The sequence below is a fragment of the Python bivittatus genome, unplaced genomic scaffold (genome assembly GCF_059951505.1).
Source record: "Python bivittatus isolate LINGU-HERP-01145 unplaced genomic scaffold, Pbiv_v1 ctg000220_np1212, whole genome shotgun sequence".
Lineage (NCBI taxonomy): Eukaryota > Metazoa > Chordata > Lepidosauria > Squamata > Pythonidae > Python > Python bivittatus.
This window is the reverse complement of record NW_028277048.1, coordinates 28,505,460-28,526,178: the sequence shown is the minus strand read 5'-3', so window position 1 is coordinate 28,526,178 and position 20,719 is coordinate 28,505,460. Positions and strand designations below refer to the sequence as shown.

The following is a 20,719-nucleotide window of genomic DNA, read 5'->3' as shown; positions in this document are numbered from 1 at the left end:
CTGCCTGAGCATCAACCCAGGAGAAAAGTAGGGGAAAAGGAAGATGGGCTTCCTGTCCTTCAACCTGTTCCAGAGATGATTTTTTTAAACTTGCAGGCTTATCCATTCTTATTCCAAGACCCACCTTCTTGCTAGTTTGCAGTAAATTATGAATGGCCCCACCCTGTTATCTTAGAGATAAATTGGTTCTAAATGGGAAATAATTCCATTATTGAAACTCTTGTAGCTCTAACCTTGCCACTTCAATAAATCTTGTTAAGAAGCCTATGATTTGCCCCTGGGAAAAGGATTACTTTGGATTTGAGTCAGCTGCCCAAGAACCTGACAGCTGGGCTATGACCATGTCATGGAGACATTAAATCAATAACTTACAGCAGAGTCAGTAGACAGTCTCCCAAATTATGCATAAGATTTAAGAAAGTAGGAAAAGCAATGGGTGAAGACAGATTCCCAAAGGAAACTCAGACCAAGGGTCAAACCCAGGTATTTGCAAGAAAGGCAAATTGAGGAGTACAATAAGGCCAGGCCCAAGCAGCAAAACTAGTTTCCCGTGCCTTGTTCAAAGACAAGGGTTTACAAAGCTTGAGCCACTGGATGCCATACATTCTCCAGATGATACCAGAAAGACCTTGAGAAAAAAGCACTTTCTCATATGTATGCTCCTGAGTAATCTGCTACACCCAAGAAATGTTCTTCAGATGACCACTGGCCAGAGTTCACAAAGGTCTATGCTCCTTAAAACTTGGTGGGACTTTGACCTCTGTCTAACCTGACGCTGGTGCTCTTGATTTTAGGATGAACCAAGCCTGATCCTCACCTTCCTGAGCAACTTATTTCCAAGACAAGCAGTGGCCTGTAAACTGTACCTTTACACCTGGACGTGGAGTAGTTCAGGAGCGGCATGGCATGACCCAAGGATTCAGCAAGAGCGGGTCCTTTGTGTTGAAAAATCTACCACCATGCAAGGGGAGCAGGAAGGACCACGTCAACTTTCTTTTAAGGGCTTGGAGGGATTCTTGCTCATCTACTGGAGGACCTTTTGAGTCTTCTACTCATGGGATCTTCTGGGACATCTCTTCCTCTTCCAAACAAAAGGACCACTAATGCTTTGGGAAATCATGTTTAAAACCCAAGAAACTTTTCTCACTAAACAGTCAAAGGACAGCTTTTGCATTCAGAAAAGACCAGAGAGTTGGCATCTATTTCTGGGAAAGATTTGGGAAATCTTTCCCCTCCACGTGTCTTGTGGCAGCACTCGTTCCCCCTTGTCTGGGCTGAGATTTGGTCGGGTTAGTCCTTGGATGGGAAACCACTAGGAAATCCCAGGATGTAGGCTAGATTGGGAAGTCAAAAATCATTCCCGAAGAAGATAGTGGCAAACTGTTTCCATATTGTTACCCATATACTAGTTGAGCCTGACCCAAAAGGGACCTTACTTTCACTCTCTTTTCAGCAAGAACTACTTCTTTATTTCTAGGTACTTTCGGAAAGCTTTCGTTATCAATTCTATACTTCTGAGAAATTTGGGAAGAGTTTTCCCTCCGAACAAATGAAGAGTTTTAGTTTTTAGTAGAAATGTTTTCATCCCGCCCAACAGTTGGTTGTTTTCTCCTGTCACGAAGCTTCCCATTTCTTGATACCGTATTCCTCACCCCCCTTTCAGGAAGAGTGGTGTCCTCTCAGACCAATAGTTCTTTTATACTTTAATTCTTTCCCTAACCCAAATAAATTTTGCTCCAGCAGATGCAGATGTTTTACCAAGCAGCATCCTTAAGCACTGCTACTTTAGAGGCATTCCCTGTTCTGAATTTGAAATTCTTCCCCTTCGAACAGAACCTTCTGTGTACCTATCTGAAATTTGGCAGGAGTCATCACCACATAGGGGGCAGCTGAGCTGGCTTCAGATTTCATGAAGTTCTACCTCAGATGATGAAAGAACAGGCACTCCCCCCCCCCCAAAGCATCAGAATGTAAAAGAGGCTAGCCCCAAATCCTCAGCAGGGACCATCCTCTCAGCATGGCTCACAATAGGGACTGGTAGCATTCCATTCTGTTAAAAAGGGAGAACGTGCTGCAGTTGTTTGTGTTCTTCCCATGTTAATTGACTTGAAACTTCAGATTTCCAAATCTCTGAATTGGGCTCCCAACAAATACTATGCTTGGTGCTCTGCCATAAGGCGAGGTGCTTTAGAAATGCAGAGATTGTTAGGTAAGCATTATGCGTTATTCCTATGATATCTCAAAATGAAGATTTTGGATTTTTTTTTTTTTAGTTTTTCTCTTCTGAAATTTCTACTCTGTCATTCTATATGTATAATCGCAGCAGCATACAAAGAATACAACCGCATTTCATAACACTGAAGCAGCAGTTAAAAGGATGGAAGGCATTTCCACCAAGTTTATAACAACACCATATGAGATTATTTTTGGCTGGGCTCAGCTGATGAATGAATGAAGTGGCTGAAAAGAAGATAATACCAGTTACCAGCAGCTCTGACTTATAATAAAGTCTTTTGCTCTTTCCCTGACTATTGCCAAGGCTGGCCCAAAGGGAAGAAACACTCTCGGCGCAACAGCTGTGGCACTTCAGCCCCATGAGACCTGGCGCCTCCTGGCTTCCCGTCCTGCTCCCCGGGTTCCACGTGCGCATTGACTTGTCCACCAGGGGTCCCTGCAAGGGTGGCCAGATCATTCTTTTCACCAAGCCCCCCTTTTGATCTCCAGCTGTTCTTCTGAAGCTGACAACAAGCACGTTGATTAATGTGTTGGCTTTGTGATGCAGATCCTTGTCTAGTTGGACTCATACTGAGGCTTACAACTCACTTTGTCCAGCCCAGTGAGCACACATCAGATGACAGTGGCTTTCTCTTAACTGCCTCTGCTGGAGCGGAGCCAGCGCCTAGAGGTGAAAAGCTCTTTATATCATCCTTTGGAAACTAGTAGTCCTGGGCCACCACCACTCCTCCCCCCCCCAAGCCCCCCAATCACTTCTCATTTGGACTTACAGTGCTGTGAATTTGAAGCTCTAATCAGGTCCTGTTTTATCTTCCCCACTGCTGTGTGCCTACACTGGAGTGTGGGAACTAGCAAGAGGGGTAGGGCTTGATCGACACTTCCCTGCTAGCATAAGGGTTCAGGGAAATTGGTTTTTTACATACACAGGTGCCTTTTTAAAACGGAGGGAGCTGTGGCAAGTGCTTTTGGGCCTGAGCATAACCATCTAGCATCTACATTCTAGCTCATAAAGCCCCAGCCGAGAGGCCACGCAGGAATAGGTCTGCTATCAGCAGGCAGCTCAACTCTGGGCAAAGTTTGATTTCTTTTTTCTTTCAGTGATGGTAGGATTCAACATTTGAATCAACTTCAATCAATCCTTTTTAAAAAGAAATATCTGTACAATGTGTGGGCGGATGTAGGTGAGATTAGTGATCATAAAGGAAAAAAACCTCAGTTCTACTGGAGTTCCATTCAACTGGACTTCAGTTTGATGGGATTTGAAGTCACAGTATTATTTGGGGGGTCAAAAGCCTTCTAAATGTTGAAATTCAAAAATGAGAAACTCAAATGCATGCTAGATCTTAGAGGACAGTCTTCTAACTTATCTACTAAGCCCAATAATATCAACTGATTTAATTATTAGTCATCACTGCAGTCCTGCCTATGGCGCCCAGGTTATCTCTTGCCCCATTTCAATAAAGCCCTAGAGCTGTCTAATCATGAATCACAGTTCTTCCAAATAGCAGGTGCAGGGTTGATGAACAGGACCTGGGAGATAGTGGTCTATAACCTCCAGTCCACTGCCATCACCACTGTGACAGCCTTTTTTCTCCATATCAAACACATCCTGTTGGAGAGCACCCCTTGACAGAATGCCAGGCACCAATGTCAGTGCTGATACTAGTTCCTTTTCTCAAGCGTTTAGAACAGTGTTTCTCAACCTTGGCAACTTTAATATAGGTGGACTTCAACTCCCAGAATTCCCCAGCCAGCTACACAACTTAGAGTTGCCATGGTTGAGAAGCACTGCTCTTGCCACTTCTCATGTAATATAAAACTGAAATCAACAGGAATCCTTCTAGTGACTTATAGCACCTTCCACCATCAGTGAGATGACTTCTTATTGGGTCAATCAAAAGTCTGCCCTCATTACTGTTCTATCAGCACAATGATGGTAAACAGTAACTTATAGTGGGAATCTTGTTTTAGTAGGGAACACCTTCCCCACACCCCCTTGCCCTGTGTTACATTCTAATAAGGACTGGTTATCCTGCTCAATTCTAGCAATTATGAAGAGTTTCATGATGGGGGGTCTGGTGGCCAAAGTTCTAATTTCATCCTTTACTTTCCTATTGAAATCTACCCTCTTTCCCTTGCTTCTATTTCTAACCCAGCCAACCTAGCAGGGGGCAGTTGCGTTGCCCTGCCAATACAACTTTGATTGGGCTCCTTTGGCAAGCACTGGATTTACAGTTTCAGGATGATGTCATGGTAGCAATTTCAACTTTAGGTAGGAAAAAAATGTGCCAAAAGTCTGAACTAAAATGACTCCTTTTTATAGGAGACCAAGGTCTTATAAACATGACAATCAATATTGCATCCTTTGTACAACAGGACAGCATTAAAGCAGATTTTGCAATATCTTCCTAACACAATTAATGCTCTAAACCAGTGTTTTTCATCCTTGGCAACTTTAAGATGTGTGGACTTCAGCTTCCAGAATTCCCCAGCCAGCAAAGCTGGAAGTTGAAGTCCACACATCTTAAAGTTGCCAAGGTTAAGAAACACTGCTCTAAGCAGATTCTCCTGGTCTACATACCTTAGAGACTACAGTATCCCTTTTATTTTCCCTCTCAGCCTTTAGAATCAACCACAAATGCCTCGATTATGGCATTTGGATGCCAAATCTCCCCCCGGGACTTGACCGAAAGGCTTGCTTCAGGGTGTTTGATAGCTGGGAAGCTCCGTTTCTTTGGAGATTTGCCAAGTCGAAGCCTAAGCTTATTCTGGAACATTTTTTATTTAAGTTTGCTTCTAATAATTGCCAATTTATGATAAAGCAAGGTGTTTTAGATTTCGAAAAATCTTATTTTCTCAGGACTTATGGGATGAGGCTGATGAGATGAATAAATATGATAAAAATCATTAATAATTGCCTTTCAATGGATCTGCAGAGGACTTCTCTTTCAGCTGGAAAGAGAGTCTTTAGTCTTCCAATATAGCTGTTGAGAGGTTGTACCTGCACAGATATCTATTACTCACTTCAATGAATTCCCTAAGTAAATTATAGAAGATAATGCCCTGCCCAGTTGTAGCCCCTGCTATGGATGTGTGAACTGACCACCCTTCAGTTGCATCTCAGAAGTGACAGCTAGCAGATACAATGTATTGAACTTGATGAGGCATGATTAAGGCTCATGAGTTCTTAATGTTGGCCCAACAGGAAGAACATCATCTTTTTGATATTTCCCTTATTCCCCCAGAAGAAGCAGGCTAGGGGTTAAGTCACTTTCTGCTTTGCTCTGTGGAGAATGCAGTCTAAAATGAGAAGAGGGGAAGAGGAAATCAAAAGAGTAGCGACTCTACCCTCTCTTTGCAGATAAATGGCAGAGTATCACTTCCACTGTCTTCTCTTCCAGCAGTTGTAGACTATCTTGGATGAGAATTATGCTTGCTCATTTCCTGCATTTCATAAGCAAACACCTTGGCACCCAAAGGTGCTGAGCTATCAAAAGAAATGTGTTGTTTATCTGAAGTGATTTAATGCCTGATGGGAAATTTCAATGGCTCACAACTATTCTCTACTAATCCTTTGCATAACATATTCATTGATGAGCCATGAATATAAATACATTTCTCCACACCCTCTATTCTGCTGCAAATGTACATTGTTGAATGGTGGTTGGAAAGGTTGTAGATTTGCTGTTGTTATTCTTGCATCTATATTAGCAACAAACCTATGTAGACTCACCTGCAAAAAAGGCACACTGATTAAACCAATGCCAGAGTTTGGATCCAGTAGTGGTGCAAAAGCATCTTATTCAAGCAATTCAAGGCCACGGAAAGAGAGATGAGTATCTGAGAATTCATCTCATTCCTAAAATATGCAGATATTGGTCAACAGAAATGGTGTAAATAAGACATGAGAACATACGACAAATCCTATGGGTCAAACCAAATAATGTGTTCCTTTTTTCATGTCCTATTTTCAGTTGTGATTAGTTACCTAATTCTAGGAATCTTGTGAGCAATTTGATGCACTTATGATAGAAGTTTTGGAATTATACATTCCATGAAAGGGTCCAGCCATATGGGCTGTGCGTGCTGCTTTTCTTTTCTGTACCTTTTCTATTTCTATTTCTTTTCTTTTGATTTGTTTAGAAAATAACACCCACAATGGCCTCAGGACTGAAGACAGGATCTTTGGGAAGCAATAGTTTGTTCCCCATCTTCTTCGTCTAGAAAACCCAGTACAGTATCAGCCTTCCATACTACATGTGTGCACGAGAGAAAAAAAATATATTTCCCAGATTAATCTCAACTTCTTGCAGCAGTTCCCTTAAACTTGCAGTCTGAAGAATTCTATGGGGAAGAAATGGGACTCAGTGATGTGCCCAAGAACATGATTCTCCCAAAAGCACATATACCCACCTTCTTCAAGCCTACACTTTTCCTAGCGTAAGTCCTTCTGTATGTTTTGGCAAATAATTCCCATCACTCCTAACTATGAGTCATGTTTGCTGGGTTTGCTGGGAGATGTAGTCTAGTACATTCACGGATGAAGACTAAAAACTTAATATGCAGTAGTTTCTTTTATGCCCTCCGCTTTGCCTCCTTCAGTCTTCACGTACCCTTTTATTATTTTACAAAGCAATACTGGACAGAGATGGATATTTTGGTAATGTGTAGCTGACTATATTGGGCCTTTGCTTTGAAGACCAAAATCTTCAAAGTGAAGTTTCTAGTCTTTGGAGAAGTAGGGCTAGTAGACTTTTGGGGGGGGGGGGAGAGTGAGAAAGAATATTTGGATTGGAATTGGTATTTATTTCCACTCTGTCTTTTCTCTTTATGTGGATCTTTTTCCCTCTTGAAAAATCAATGAAATGATTATGCCCCCTACTTAAAAGTTGTCTAAGATGCAAATTACACCCCTTTACCCCTGCCTGAAATCCTGAGATATCTGAAATGAAAAATATTCTGAACATGATCATCCATCCAGCATGTCTTTCAGGCGCCACTCAGATTAAATGAAAGAATCATAAGATGAAGGTCTTTAACTGTTAATCCTTTTACAATGAACCTTTAGATAGTCTTGGGGGCAGGGTGCTTTATATGAGTAATAGTGCCCCTTGTTCCTGTTCATGAAGTTAATGAATACCCGCAACAGTCAAGGTACCTGGACCCCTCCCCTCCTTCTCCCCCCCACCTTTGGAAGGAAAAGTGCAGTAAAAAAAAGGGAAAGGAGGGAGAGGATGCCTCAAGATCAGAAAACTTTACAGGAATAAGGTTGGACTCCAGGAGGGAATGAATCCTTAGCATAATAGATTTTTACAGACCCTTTTAGAGTTTGTTAAGGTCTTAGATTGTAAGATAAATACAGAAAAATATCCCCACACCAATTTGGTCTCTATCTGTAACAATTCTCTGAAGTATAAAGTCACTTTTTTTTTGAGATGCCACTTTTTTTCAATTTTATTCCAAAACAGGGATGATCACAAAATATATTAGATTGTGCACATTAGCAAGATTGCATTTGTGTGATGCTGTGATTTGTGGACATTCATACGGTAGCACAGCATTGTTCTGCCGTGCCCAAGTCATTATCACTGATTATGCAGCATGCTGAACAATTGGACAGAATGAACATATCCCACAATACAACTCAAATATACTGCTACTCAAAGCCTTCCAAATTATTTGCCCTTCCCTACCTAGTAAGTATAACTTGGGGCCAGGAATTACAGGAATTGCATTCGAAAATAGAGTATTGCATTAGAACATATAATGGAAAATATAAAAAATATAGTGGGATAACAAATTGCCTATCCTTGCATCGTAGGCCTGGTATTTTCATCTGTATCACATACTGAAGCCTCGTAGAGACAGAAGCCCACCATATCATCGTTAGGCAACAGCTGAGAAGTTACTGTGGAATACAGTACATGAGCTGCTCCTCCATTGGAAAATGTTGGTTGTGTCCATCCCATACACTTTAAGCTGGTTACTGAATTAGCCCAGTTACTGGGTTCATACAGTAGTGAATCTTAAACTAATGAAAGAGATTGGGTTCACCCAACACTAAGTCACCCCCTCCACAAAGCAAAATTAAAAATGAACGAAGCCTAGGTTGCTGTGCACATGTCACACTTAGGTCTTTGACTGGTCAAGTATATTCTGTGAATACATCTTTTGTTAAAATAGACAGTTCTTCCCTAACTGATCTAAGATAGCTGATTTACATGTGTGCAAAAAATCACTTGATGTTTACATCTACTCATCAGTGGTGGCTCCAATTATTGGACCTGGAAGAGATTCAGAATTTGACTGATTCTATTACATTTCTGCCCTCCAGCTTCCCTTCAGGAGTTCAAGACTCTGTAATTAAAACAGAGCAGTCAGTGACTCAAGGCTGAAGTGTGGGTGTGCACATGTGTGTATGCGAGAGAGACAGAATGTTTAAGTGTAGAGCCAAACTTCCCCTTTATCTTCTAGCTACTCACCTTCTTGCATCATCAGCCACCAGTTTCACATCTGGGATTGGCAGGCATGTTTGAAAGTGTGGCTCCGAGACAACTTGTTATAAAGAAGCAAACTGTTGACGTGTTCTGATGAATTAGAAGCATGAGGTTTTGTAGTCATTAGCCTCGGTTAATTGGTTACAGGAAGTGGTCTGATAAGGCATTCCTTGCTCTCGGTAATGTTTGAAATCTGGTGCGGATGTTTATTTTACCTGAGATCACCCTGTGTGGCTCATGTGATCCTATGTACTATTTTAAGCTGATCCACAGGGCCATTCTTCGTTCCCATACTTCAGGGTAAGTTCTTGGAAGGCTCTTAATCAGGGTGCTAAGGATTCCTGGGCGGCGGCTGGTGCTGCGAGTCATTCCCATGCTAAGCAAAGTAAACTTGATTTGGGAAAACAAATAAATATGCGTTACAGAAGAGTGTGCAATCTTAGAAAACTCTCTAAGTGTCCTTTGTGTTCCTCCAACAAAGGATCCACCTTAACATGGATTTGGATTTTTCTTCCTCCTTGGAGCTAATACTTGGTTTTTCAAACAAGTAAGAGCACAGGAGAGATGCCACTACCCACGTTGTGGAAGAAAAGCAATCTAGAAAGATCACCATCTCTAACTGGAGAAAGGGATACTGTAGAGTTATGGGTACTGAAGACAAAGAAGGAAAAAGCAGAGCCGCATCTGTAGGGACTAATTAAGAGCCAAACAGATCCTGTGTTACTCCCTTCCTGTTTTGCTGGCAGTGCCTCTATTTCTTCTGTGCTTGCTGTCACATGGTGATGCCTTTTAGTGCATCAGCCCTAGAACCACTAGGCCCAGCTCCTGGAGACAAGGATGCTAGCCATGCAATCTCTCAATTTAAAACATGCTGTCCACTTATGGATTGTTTAGCATCACTGTGGTAGCTCTGAATGCTGCACGAAAAGGTGTGGGCACGTTAGACTGAGTAATAGTACTGCTAGAGCTCCATGAAATTAGCTGAATTTCTGATTGACTCACAGTTGTTTAAGTAGCAATCCTAAAACAGAGGCAGCTTCTGTACTTGCCTGAGCCTATGCAAACCAGAGGCAGGGGCCACCAATTGGTGCCTGTGTGAAAGGAGCTTTAAGCACCCTGCATTACATGGCCTGGAGAACGCACACTGTTAGCTGCAAATTGATTTGCTTTTGGAAAGAAGTACCAGCCTTGCCCGGGCTCTAACAGTGCAATCACTAAAGGTGAAGGAGGAAAGTTTGCATGCAGAAACAGAAAAGGCTGCCTCTGTTCATCATCAGTAGGAGGTGGGAGACCTCCAGGCCTGGATTGGGACTCATGGAAAGGAGGTGCTTGCTCCCTCCTTCACTGATGGGAAGACAAATGAAGACGCTAACATTCACATCTCCCAACTTTCTCACCCCCTTCAGCGTAGGACGAAAGTTAGAACAGCAGTGGGGTGACTAATGCGGCTAGTCTGAAGTTTCTTCTGCACGCGCGTTCAGTCCTCCGGCATTATGTTCTCAACAGCCCGTTTGTATAGCGCGGAGGAAGGGAGAGGGAAGACGCGTCTTTTGAGTCACGCTGGGGTAGGGAAAAAGTTACACCTTGGGCCAGTTTGAATGCAAACCGGCGGGGAGGGGAGGGGGAGAGGAGAAAGCAAGCTAAAGGTAGAGAAGGCGCGCCGGGCGAGCACTCCCGTTTCAGAAGGCGAAGGGTTAAAAGAAAAGGGGCGGATAGGCGGAGAGGGGCGCTGGCTCGGCCCTGCCTAGGATAGGCGACTGTCTGCAGCGAGCGCCAAAGAACGCGCCGCCGGAGCTCAAGTTTCAGCAGGGCTCGACCACAAGGGTAGGTGTCAGAGACACGTGGCTCCTGGTAAATGAGATGTCAAAGCGGCAGCCAGTCGCCCCCCTCTCCCCGCCTGGGGCCCGCCTCCAGCCGCCGTCTCTCCGAAGGCGTCTATCCCGCGCCTTCCGAAGGGGGTGACAGCCAAATGCGGGGCGGCGGCGGAGACGAAGGAAGCGCGCAGAGCGTCTTCCAGCGTTCTTCTCCCGCCCCAAGGCGGGGCGGGCTGGCTGGCGAGTCGCACCGGTCCGACTCGGCGGGACTTTCTTCCGAGGAAGCGGGGCTAACGCGGCGCTGCGAAAGCAGGGGTGCCTTCGCCTCCCAGTGACCGCTAGAAGCGGCCAGCGCCATTTCTCACGCCGGTTCCCCGAGCGCCTCAACCGCCTCGCGAGCAGCGCCCCCCTCCCCAGCCGGACGAGCGCCCAACAGAATCCAAGGAGGGTCGTCATTTAGTGGTTGACTTTAATTTTGAGCTGAACTTTCGACTACAAGGGAATGAATATAAAGAATAAATAGCAGACTCTCTTCCATTTACAGAGGATTAAAGACGTTCCAAGGAAAACAAAACCAAACCCGCTATGTACAATAGTAACATCTTGTCCTAAGCTTTCATTACAATAATAATAATAATTAGTAATAATCTTGGAAGTCCGTAAAAAAATCCACACGCAAATCACTCAAACATTTTCCGAAGAATGGAAAATATTTTTATATAATAAAATGTTTTATGTTTACCAAAAGTCCTCGTTTCTCTCTTTTATTAAAAAAAAAAAGCCTTCGCAAAAAAAAAAAAAAAAAAAGGTTTGAAGAGCGTTTGTTTTTTAAATCCTCCAAACGCTTCTTTCTGGAATATAAATTAAAGAGAGGGGGGTGGGTGGAAAAAACAATACTTTAACTGCGACGATCCGGGCGAATATACTCTTAAAACTACAGTAGACGAGAATGAGTTCACGTTGCAACACTGACCTTTTTTCATAGGCGTTTGGGTGGTCTGGATGGCCGGGTAGCCGTGCGCGCACGGACCCTCCCAGAGCTCTCGCGACACACGCTCGTCTTACACGTAACAAAAAGTTGCCTGCCCGGCACAATCCTTGCAGCGCACCGTCGCAATGGGGAGGCCAACGTCCGTCTTGTTTTATTCTTTGTAGCGTCTTGAAGTCGACCGAAGCCGGGATGATTTGCAGAGGAAAAGAGGCGCGGTGTCGCTGCGCTTGTCGCTTTCTCTGGGACGCTGGCGGTGACGGGAGCGAAGGGCACGCGTTCTCCCCCGCGCGCCCGCCCGCGCGCCCCCTTCCCCCGCTCCCGCCCGCCCGCCTAGCAGGAACACTTGCACTCGGAAATGATCGGGTACTGGATGGGGATCCACGCGCAGCGCTGCCCCCCGCGGCGCTGGCACCTCCACCGCAAGATGGTCAGATGCACGGACTTGGCCGGCTTGCAAATCATGCCCTCCGGGACGGAGCAAGACCTCTTGCTGAAGCAGCTGCCCACCTTCACGTAGCGGGGCCAGAAGCGGCTGCCGAGGTCGTTCCACGTGTAGAGCACGGGGCAGAAGGTGTGCGACCACAGCCACAGCTGCAGCTTCCGACGGAGCTTCTTGCTCAGCCGGTGCTTCTTGCTCGCCTGCAGCCCCCCGTCGTAAAACTCCAGGCCTTTGATCTCGCTGGGCATCGCCCCGGACGGTCTCTGCCGCAGCAGCAAGTCCAGCTCGGCCAGGTCGTCCCCGCCAAGGCGATCCTCGGCCAAGGAGACTGCCATGAAGCTCGGGTCGAAATGGGTGCCCAGGAGGGTCCTCAGCAGCGTGTCGTTCAGGTCCTTCTCCTTGGGATCGAAGCTAGGGTCCGGGTGCTCGATTAGATCCACCAGGGGCAAATTGTCGCTGGGGGCCGGTCGGATGTGAAGATAGTGCTGGCAAGCGCCCTGCTCCAGCCGGAGACCCAGGAGAACCGCCAACGTGTAAAGCGTCACCAACCACTGGGGATGATCCATGCTCGGAGAGAGAGAGGGAGGGGAAGGGGAAAGGGGGACAGGGTTCACCCAGAAGCGGGCCCGGGCAGAGGCATCGGTCGGAGAAGCTCGCACTGGGAGACGAGGGTATCCAAGCGCGCAGGAGAGGAGGGTCGGCCCCTGCCGCTGCCCAAACGCCTTTCCTCGTGTCCGGTGAGTAGGCAACAGCAGCAAGAAAGAGCACTGTTTAGAAGTAAGTAATACTAATCGCGAGAGTAGGCAGCCCCGTGCAGAAAATCAGAAGCCTCTGGCGCTCCATGCAATTGTTTTGCCTGCGGACTTGCGGGTGCGCGCCGTGTCACTCAGGAGAGACCTCTGCAAACTTCCATTCGGCTCCCGTCTCTTTGCAGTTTGCAACAGCCGCCGCCGCCGCCACGCACGTTGGCACCAGTTTGTCTGCTTCGCGAGGATCCAGCGTCTTTAAATTTCCTGCACTTTCTGTTCCATCACTATGGAAACCACCGACTCGCTCTTTTCAGGCACTTCTCCTTAAAAGAGGGAACTCGTGGGCGTGGAGGGGGGAGGCAAATGCGATCCCTCTACTACCAAAGTCTTGGCGGCAACTCAGTTTCTCCAACACCCACCCAGCCAATGGGGGTAGGTGCGGGGGGGAGCCTCTTTCTCCGCGTTGCGTCCGTGGCGAAGTCAAAACGCGGCTGGAAAGTGATGCTCTTTGCAGGAGCGTCTTCAATTGCTTCTCCGTAGCAAAGGAGTACTATCCGAGGTGGCTTTGCCACTGCTCGATCGGGCACGCTCCTCGCTGAGCTGCGTTATGAGTTAGAAGGCGGCCTTAGAGCCAGCTTTTATACTCCGCGAGGTCAGCGCCAGCGGCAGCAAGTCTGTGCAACCTTGCAAGGCACCTCGTCGCTCCATGTGCAACCTCCGGACTGGCTTCTAGCTAGCCGCTCACGCCCCCTTTTCACTTTCGCCTCTCAAACTCTTTCACCTCGTGCCTTCCCCCCCCTAGGATTGTCCTGGTACCTGGCGGCCGCTGCATTTATTTGCGCGGCTCCACACATGAGCCCGTGATGTAATTCTAGTTGGCTTCCAGCTCAAGAAGGTCTCTGCAAACGCCTCCTTCTCCAAGCGTGAAATTGCTGGCTAATGCTAAGTCAAGGCGGGGGGGGAGGAGGAGAGGGAGAGGAGAGGAGAGCGCCCTCTGCTGGCGGCCGCTTGAGGTCGCATCCCTCTCCTCTTCTATTTCCTCGCGGGCGCACACACACAAAAAGTAAACGAGAGTTGCAAACCGAGGACAACATTGTTGCCTGGACATTGTGGCAAGGCAGTGTCACTTGTAGCGTCTAGAAGACTCCCTTAGGCAGTTCCATCTACTGTTACCTTCATCTCTTATGAAAGCTAAATCTGATTTCGCAAAGGTGTAGCGAAATTCACATCCACTTTTTGCCTCACTGGGAGTTGCTTCGAGTTGTGTTTTTAGACGGGCGGCCGTACATATCCTTTAAATCAATCAATCAAACAAACGAACTTGTGCTGACTTCATGGATAGGGCCATGCAGTTTGATGGGAAACGGTGTGCTGCTGCAGTCTTCCTGGTTGTTGATTGTTTGGTTTCCCAGTTGAGCCTACAGGCCAGGGATTTCTGAGTGGTGGCCTATCCAAGCACTTACCAGGCCTGACCCTGCTTAACTTTACAAGGTCAGTTAGATGCTGTCACCTGCTGGGCCAGTGTCCCAGTGCTCCAAAACTGGACTTTACTAGCACTCTGAATGAGCTCTTTTCCTGAATTTTAAAACTTGCAATGGCCTCGCTTGTCCCTCTCACTCTTTTATGCCCAGGTAGATCCCTTCCTTTGACTTTCCTTTGTCTTCTGTATTGGAATCCACCATTCAAAGGGCTCTGCTTGGTCAAAAAGGTAATTCCTGAGACGAAATGGTCTTTTTCACACATGGAATCTGTTTGCGCTGACAGTGGAATCTTATTTCAACCTTGATGAAGGAATTGTTTTTTCTTCATTACAGTTGGAGCTTTGGAGACACAGGAAACGTTTGTTTGTTTGTTTGCTTACTATGATTTCTGTGCCACTCTATTCCTGAAGACTGAGAGGTTTACAACAGAATAGAATGAAAACAATAAACATAGCAAGAAAGAATAACTACTTCCAAGCAACTGATGTGTCACCGTTCAGGAGAGTATGGCCTTCACTCATCAGCAAACACTGTCATGAACAGTCATGTTTTCAGGGCGGTTTGGAAGCATAATCAGGATGGGGTGATCTGAATATCCAGGGGTAGGCTTTTCCAAAGGGAAGTGTCATTGTTAAGAGATGCAGCTGTGGGTTCCCTGCAGGTGGCACTTCCTTGGTGGTGGGACCCTCAGTAAGACTACTTACTGTCTCTGATCTCAGGGGGTGGGCAGGTTTAACCCAGATGGAAGGCAGATGGAGAGAGATCCAGGCCCTGAGACAAATAGGTATTGAAGTATGAAACTGCACCTGGGCCAGAGCTCAGTGGCAACTAATGCAGGTCTTGTAGTAGAGGTGTTACAGGAATGAACCTCAGAGCTGCATAAGTATCTGGGCCACTGCAGGTTACACCAGCTGAAGCTTCTGAATGCTCTTTATGGCCAGCTCCATGCAAAGTGAAGTGCATTTGACGGTGAGCAAAGCCTACAGTTCCAGAAATGTTGCAACTGGTGTACAAGATGTAATGGGGCATAGAGTAATGTAATAGGGCACCTATCAGCATCTGTTACCGGGTTCATATTGATTATTCATAGGGCTGGAATGACTATAAAAACATCTGATTCCTTATTCTTTCATAACCCCTGTTCAAACACCAAACTTTTCTGCAAGGCCTTTGAGTCAACCTCTTGATTTTCATGGCATACCCCTGGAAGGTCTGTAACCGAATCTAAATCCATGTCATTGAAAGAATAACATACAGTACTTACTTTTAATTGTTTAACCTTTCTTCACTTTCCTTCCAGGTTTCCCATGTAGGGAATTCAAATTTGATGTTCTTCAGGGCATGAATCTGATCGCTTATTGTTTCCTTGCATACACATGGCACCATATAAACCAGTGTTTCTCAGCCTTGGCAACTTTAAAAGGTGTGGACTTCAATTCAAATCCATACCTCTTAAAGTTGCCAAGGTTGAGAAACACTGATATAAACATATCAATGAATGTGTGTAAAGCAACCTTTCCCAATCTGGATGCCCACTAGTTGTATGAAGGTAAACTACCAGCATTCCATGCCAATGTGGCCATGACTCAGAATTCTGGGATTTGTAGTCTACTTATTTGAAGGCTGCCAAAGTTGAGGAAGGTTGATCTAAAATATATTGTTGATTTTAGAAGGTAAGTTCAAGTTCAAGTCCAGCTACAAAGCTTATTGAGGAGGTTGGAGAGGATTATTTTCCTTCAGGATAATTACCTATAAGTAGGATACAGTGGGATTATAACATCTGATGTGGTGTTCATAATAACCCTTTGGAGACAGATATGAATCTCACAACACATGGACAGACTTAACGATAGTTTCAGCTGGGAAACTATCAGCATCTTAGACCAAGCTAAATCCAAAAATGCGAGGGAATTCCTGGAACTTGGTATTCAGACAAGGCAGCCATCAACAGGCACATAGAGATAAACAACATGTACATATTATTCAGAAGAGACAATAAAAAGGAAACAAAACTGAACATCTCCTCACCAGCAGTCATCACCCACATAAGCAGAGATTAACACCAAGATTAACACCAGACAAAGAATCAAGCAGTAAACAATACTCTAATCAAGGCTCTACCAAGGAGAAAAAAACCCCCACCAGCATTGGCAGGGCAAGCTACTGTATATAAACAGAGAGCAAACCCCACTCCCTTCCAGCACTGAAGATGTTACCTGGCTGGATAATGAAACATTTGCAAGAAAACAACCAAGCTCAGAGAACCCCAAGTACTCCCCTGTTCACCCCTGAGCTGCATATATTCTCTTCTACAGATATGAAAAATTGTATTTTCTGCTAAAACGTATTTAATTAGATTCTCCATTTGCTCAGATTGAAAGATAGCTCAGGCCACATTCCTTTATTATCTTTCTTCTTACTAGTAGGGTGGCTTCCTACCAATAATATTTAAATGCCAAGAGTTTAAAGCACATTTAGAAAAAGCAAGTAGGCTAGGAAAAAGTAGACACATCTAGTTCTGTTCCAGAAAAGCTGTTCCAAATGTTCAGTTTTCAGTCTTAAAAGAATATGGGAATTTCTACAATGTGGTAGACCTTGTTGCAGATACGCAAAAGTTAGAAATGTGCATTGAACCATTTTGGAGATATTCTAGGCTGACCGATCAAGCCAAACATCATCAAATTCCTTCTCAAACTTCAGAAACAATCTATATACATACAGAAATGCGGAGAGTATATTTTCAAAAAAGGATATATTTTTCTCCAAGCACGCTCCATCAAAGAAAGGACAGGGAAAAAGAACTTTTGCAATTGACAATTCCCAACCAGGGAATAACGTTGCCAAGACCTTTTACCAGAGAAAGTGCTTGCTTTTATGACATTTATATTTGCAAGAATTAACTACAGCCCTGATGAGTTTGATCGTTTTTAAAAATTAAGAGATGATTGCTTCGTAAGGGCACAGTTGCAGAGTTTCTTCACCCTGGTAATCCTTCTCTGTGTGCCCCCAACCTGTATCTTGAGATCAGCCAGAGGTTGAACCAGTCTGAAGATGGGTTAGGTGCTCTGCTACTGAAGCGGTTTTTCTGCCTTATCATGGTTCAAATCGCTCTATGAAGTCAATATGGGGCACACTGGTGCACAAAGGGGAGGTGCCTTGCCATAACCTGTTCTGGATGATGATCTGGTGCTCCCTTCCAGCTATGCTGTGGTCCTGGATTGTCCTCTTCCCTCTAGTACTTGAATACTGCGCCCGCTGCTCATTCTTGTTTTACCAGATCAGACTACAGTGTTACTCTCCTTTTTTTTTTTTTTAAAGATATTTTGGATGAGAGTCAACTGGTTGAACCCATGACAGTGTCCCCAACTGCTCATGCCAGGACCCCGCTGCTTATCAAATGCTACATTAGGGTTCTCTTTAGCCAGGTTACATGGGCCCATATATAAACTCTCTAATTACTGCACAGACACAGATCTGGAGTTCCCCATGTGAACAACCCTACCTTCAATCCGTCAACCTGTTTGCAGAGGCTAAGGAGGGATGTGCCATGGGCTTTTCTCATTGCATCAGTGTTGGTCTTCACCTTACACAGGTGGCTGCAATTGCTTCAGTTGGAGCACTGTCCAGCTGACTGTAGGTGTTGTGGCTGACAGCGTGTCTGAAAGAACTACACACACAAAAAATGGAAGAACTGTCAGTGTGCCAGTTGGAGGTGATCTTGCATGAGCTGATTTCTGTGTCCTTTGCTCTGATGTGTGCTATGGGTGTACAGCAGTGCAGAGCACCCTTCTGTGTGTGGCATGAGGTGCCCTATGGGAGTAGCAAAGTTTAGAGAAGGTGAAGCCCCTGCCAGCTTCAGCAAAGGATGACAGGAGGGCTCCCCGGCTGTGTGAATTCGGCTTGCCTCATCCAGATGTTCTGGTCCTAATCTAAGGAGTTCTAGGTTAAAATGAGAGGCCTCAGCTATATCAGAAGTTCCAGACATCTACATAGTAATAATTTCTGTGGCTATGTACAAATATGGCAACTTGATCTAATTATTTTTTAAAAGGGACAGTCTTATTTATAAAGAACTATTTAAAAATATCTAAGTTGCATTTCATATGGTCAGACCAGGTCTGGTCACCTACACATTCATTCATATCAATAAATCTTAATATATTTGTCCAAAGATATTTCAATGGCAGACTTTATTTATTTATTTATTTATTTATTTATTTATTTATTTAATTTATATGCCACCCACCTCCCCCAGAGGGTGACTCTGGGTGGCTCACAATTAAAATCAAACATTAAAAACAGGAAAAAATATAAATATCCACATTAAATTAGCTAAAAAAAATCATACTATATAAAAAGACTATTAAGATTATTAAGGTTACCTGCATAATATTTCCATTTACTTTATGTTGCCTCACCCATATTAGGCAAAGGGTGTCAGCTGTCTTCAGAAGCAGTTTATTAATTTCTATTTTTTTAATAATTTCTTTAATTTTTTAAAAAATTAATTTCTGGTTTTTTTTTTTTTTAAATATGGCTGCTCATCTTTGCCAAATAACTCTGAGTGGCAGAAACATGGATAAAACATGGATAAAATAGCACATTATAAAAGCTACAAGGCAACACATAATTAAAAATAACAGAATTTCCTCACCAAAATCTCACAACACAGAACAAAACATGCACGCTGGGCTCCATTAACATCCTGGCCACAGCGTCTGAGGAAGAAGGCAGGTCTTCAAGGCCTTCTGGATGGCCAGCAATGGCTGGGCCGCCCCAATCTTAGCAGGGAGGCTGTTCCATAAGGCAGGTAGAATAAATAGAGAGAAGAATGCCCCTTGGATGCCACTAGATGACATTGTATTCCAGAAGGGACCTGGAATGTGCCTACTCCGCCAGATCTGGTGGGATGGGCAGGAACCATTGAGGACAGGCCGTCCCAGTTCCTGACAGGAGTAATAGCTGTGGAAGTCTTCTGTTTGATCTTTCTCAGCCCCCTTCCTGCCTGGTTTCTCTGATGGAAAATAGAACTAGGGGGCAAGCAACCTCTCTTGATCCTCTAAACTAGTTTACTGCCCCCAGATATGTAAGATGGAATTTCGTCAGCATCTCAGTCAGATCCAACTGACCCTTCAGCCAGGTTTTACATCTGGAATGGAGGAAGAATATCATCTTGTCTTTCATCCAAGGTAACAGAATGTCTTGGGCCAGCACCAGAGTGGATAATTGCTCTCAGAAAAAACATAGAAAGAAAAATCTGCCTTCTTCAGTTCAAACTTTTGACTAAATATAGTGCCCAACAATTGGCAGCCATCAGTCAACTGTGCTTTTCAGAGAGAGAAAGAGATAAAGGGAGGGAGAGAGAGAGGGAAAGATATGGAATATAACTAAAAGAGAAGTGAAAATTTTGAAATGTATGCACACAAAATTAAATGCATGTATATAAAAGTGTATATAAACAAATCTATATATGCATCTAGCACACTGTATCATTTGAAAAGCCCTTGCACCAAAATGAGCTTGAGAAGGAGATTGATGCAGAGGCTGCTTTTTATTTTGTTAGATATTCTGTTATTATGTATTAAGTAGTAGTACAGACTTCTTGCAGGCTCAAATATAGGATAGAATATTTGGGTGTCTGTGATCTTGATCCTGAGAGCCAGTTTGGTGTGTGGTTAAGGCACCAGGCTGGAAACCGGGAGATTGAGTTCCAGGCATGAAGCCAGCTGGGTGATCTTGGGCCAGTCACTCTCTCTCAGCCCTAGGAAGCAGGCAATGGCAAACCACTTCTGAAATGTTGCCGAGAAAACTGCAGGGACTTGTCCAGGGAGTCATCAGGAATCAAGACTGACTCAAAGGCACATATAATCTTGATCTTTACTCCTTTGGTTCCTTGCCATTCATATTCCTGTCATAAAATGCTATCATGGACTACATAATAAGCTGTGGGTATTCCTTCTTAAGATGACATCTGATATTTGCTGTGGACTGTGGTTTTTTTATGTCTGTTTCTTAACATTTTGTCTTAATGGTTACCTCTGATTTGATCTGGATTTTTCTAGTGAAAATGAAATCCTGTGTTTCACTAGTAGTACTAGAGGTAGTGTCACAAATAGGCATTGTTTCTCTGATATTACTTCTCAGATCTTGGCATTATCCTGAAAGATTGTTATGGGATAGTATATGTATATGTAAATGTAAATGTAAGTCTGCATAGATAGGAGATAGAGTAATTAATAGGAGTTACCTTTGGACTTAGCTACACTGAGTTGGCTGCTAAAATCTGCAACAGTCAACATGGCTGTTCACGCTGATAAAAGAGCTCAAGGCCAAATTATAAATTAAATTTATAAATGTGTAGTATTTTTTAAAAATTATTTTTAAAATAGCTGGCTGGGATTGGAGAGGGGGGCACTTGGATCAGGACTGCATAGAAAAGTTGGCCGTTAGCATCATCAGCACTGGATTAAGAAAATGATATAATTCACAGCTAATAATTAGATCCTTATTATT

At 44.4% G+C, this 20,719-nt stretch overlaps 1 protein-coding gene across 1 annotated transcript; it reads right to left on the bottom strand.

Annotated features, from left to right (window-relative positions):
• Nucleotides 1-11,867: 11,867 nt before the first annotated feature.
• NOG (noggin) lies at nt 11,868-13,355 on the bottom strand. Its single transcript, XM_007428647.3, has one exon. The coding sequence runs from the start codon at nt 12,540-12,542 to the stop codon at nt 11,868-11,870; it is 675 nt and encodes a 224-aa protein (XP_007428709.1). The 5' UTR covers nt 12,543-13,355.
• Nucleotides 13,356-20,719: the final 7,364 nt, after the last annotated feature.

Coding starts and splice junctions, on each gene's coding strand:
- NOG (XM_007428647.3), bottom strand. CDS start 12,542: ATGGATCATCCCCAGTGGTTGGTGACGCTTTACACGTTGGCGGTTCTC.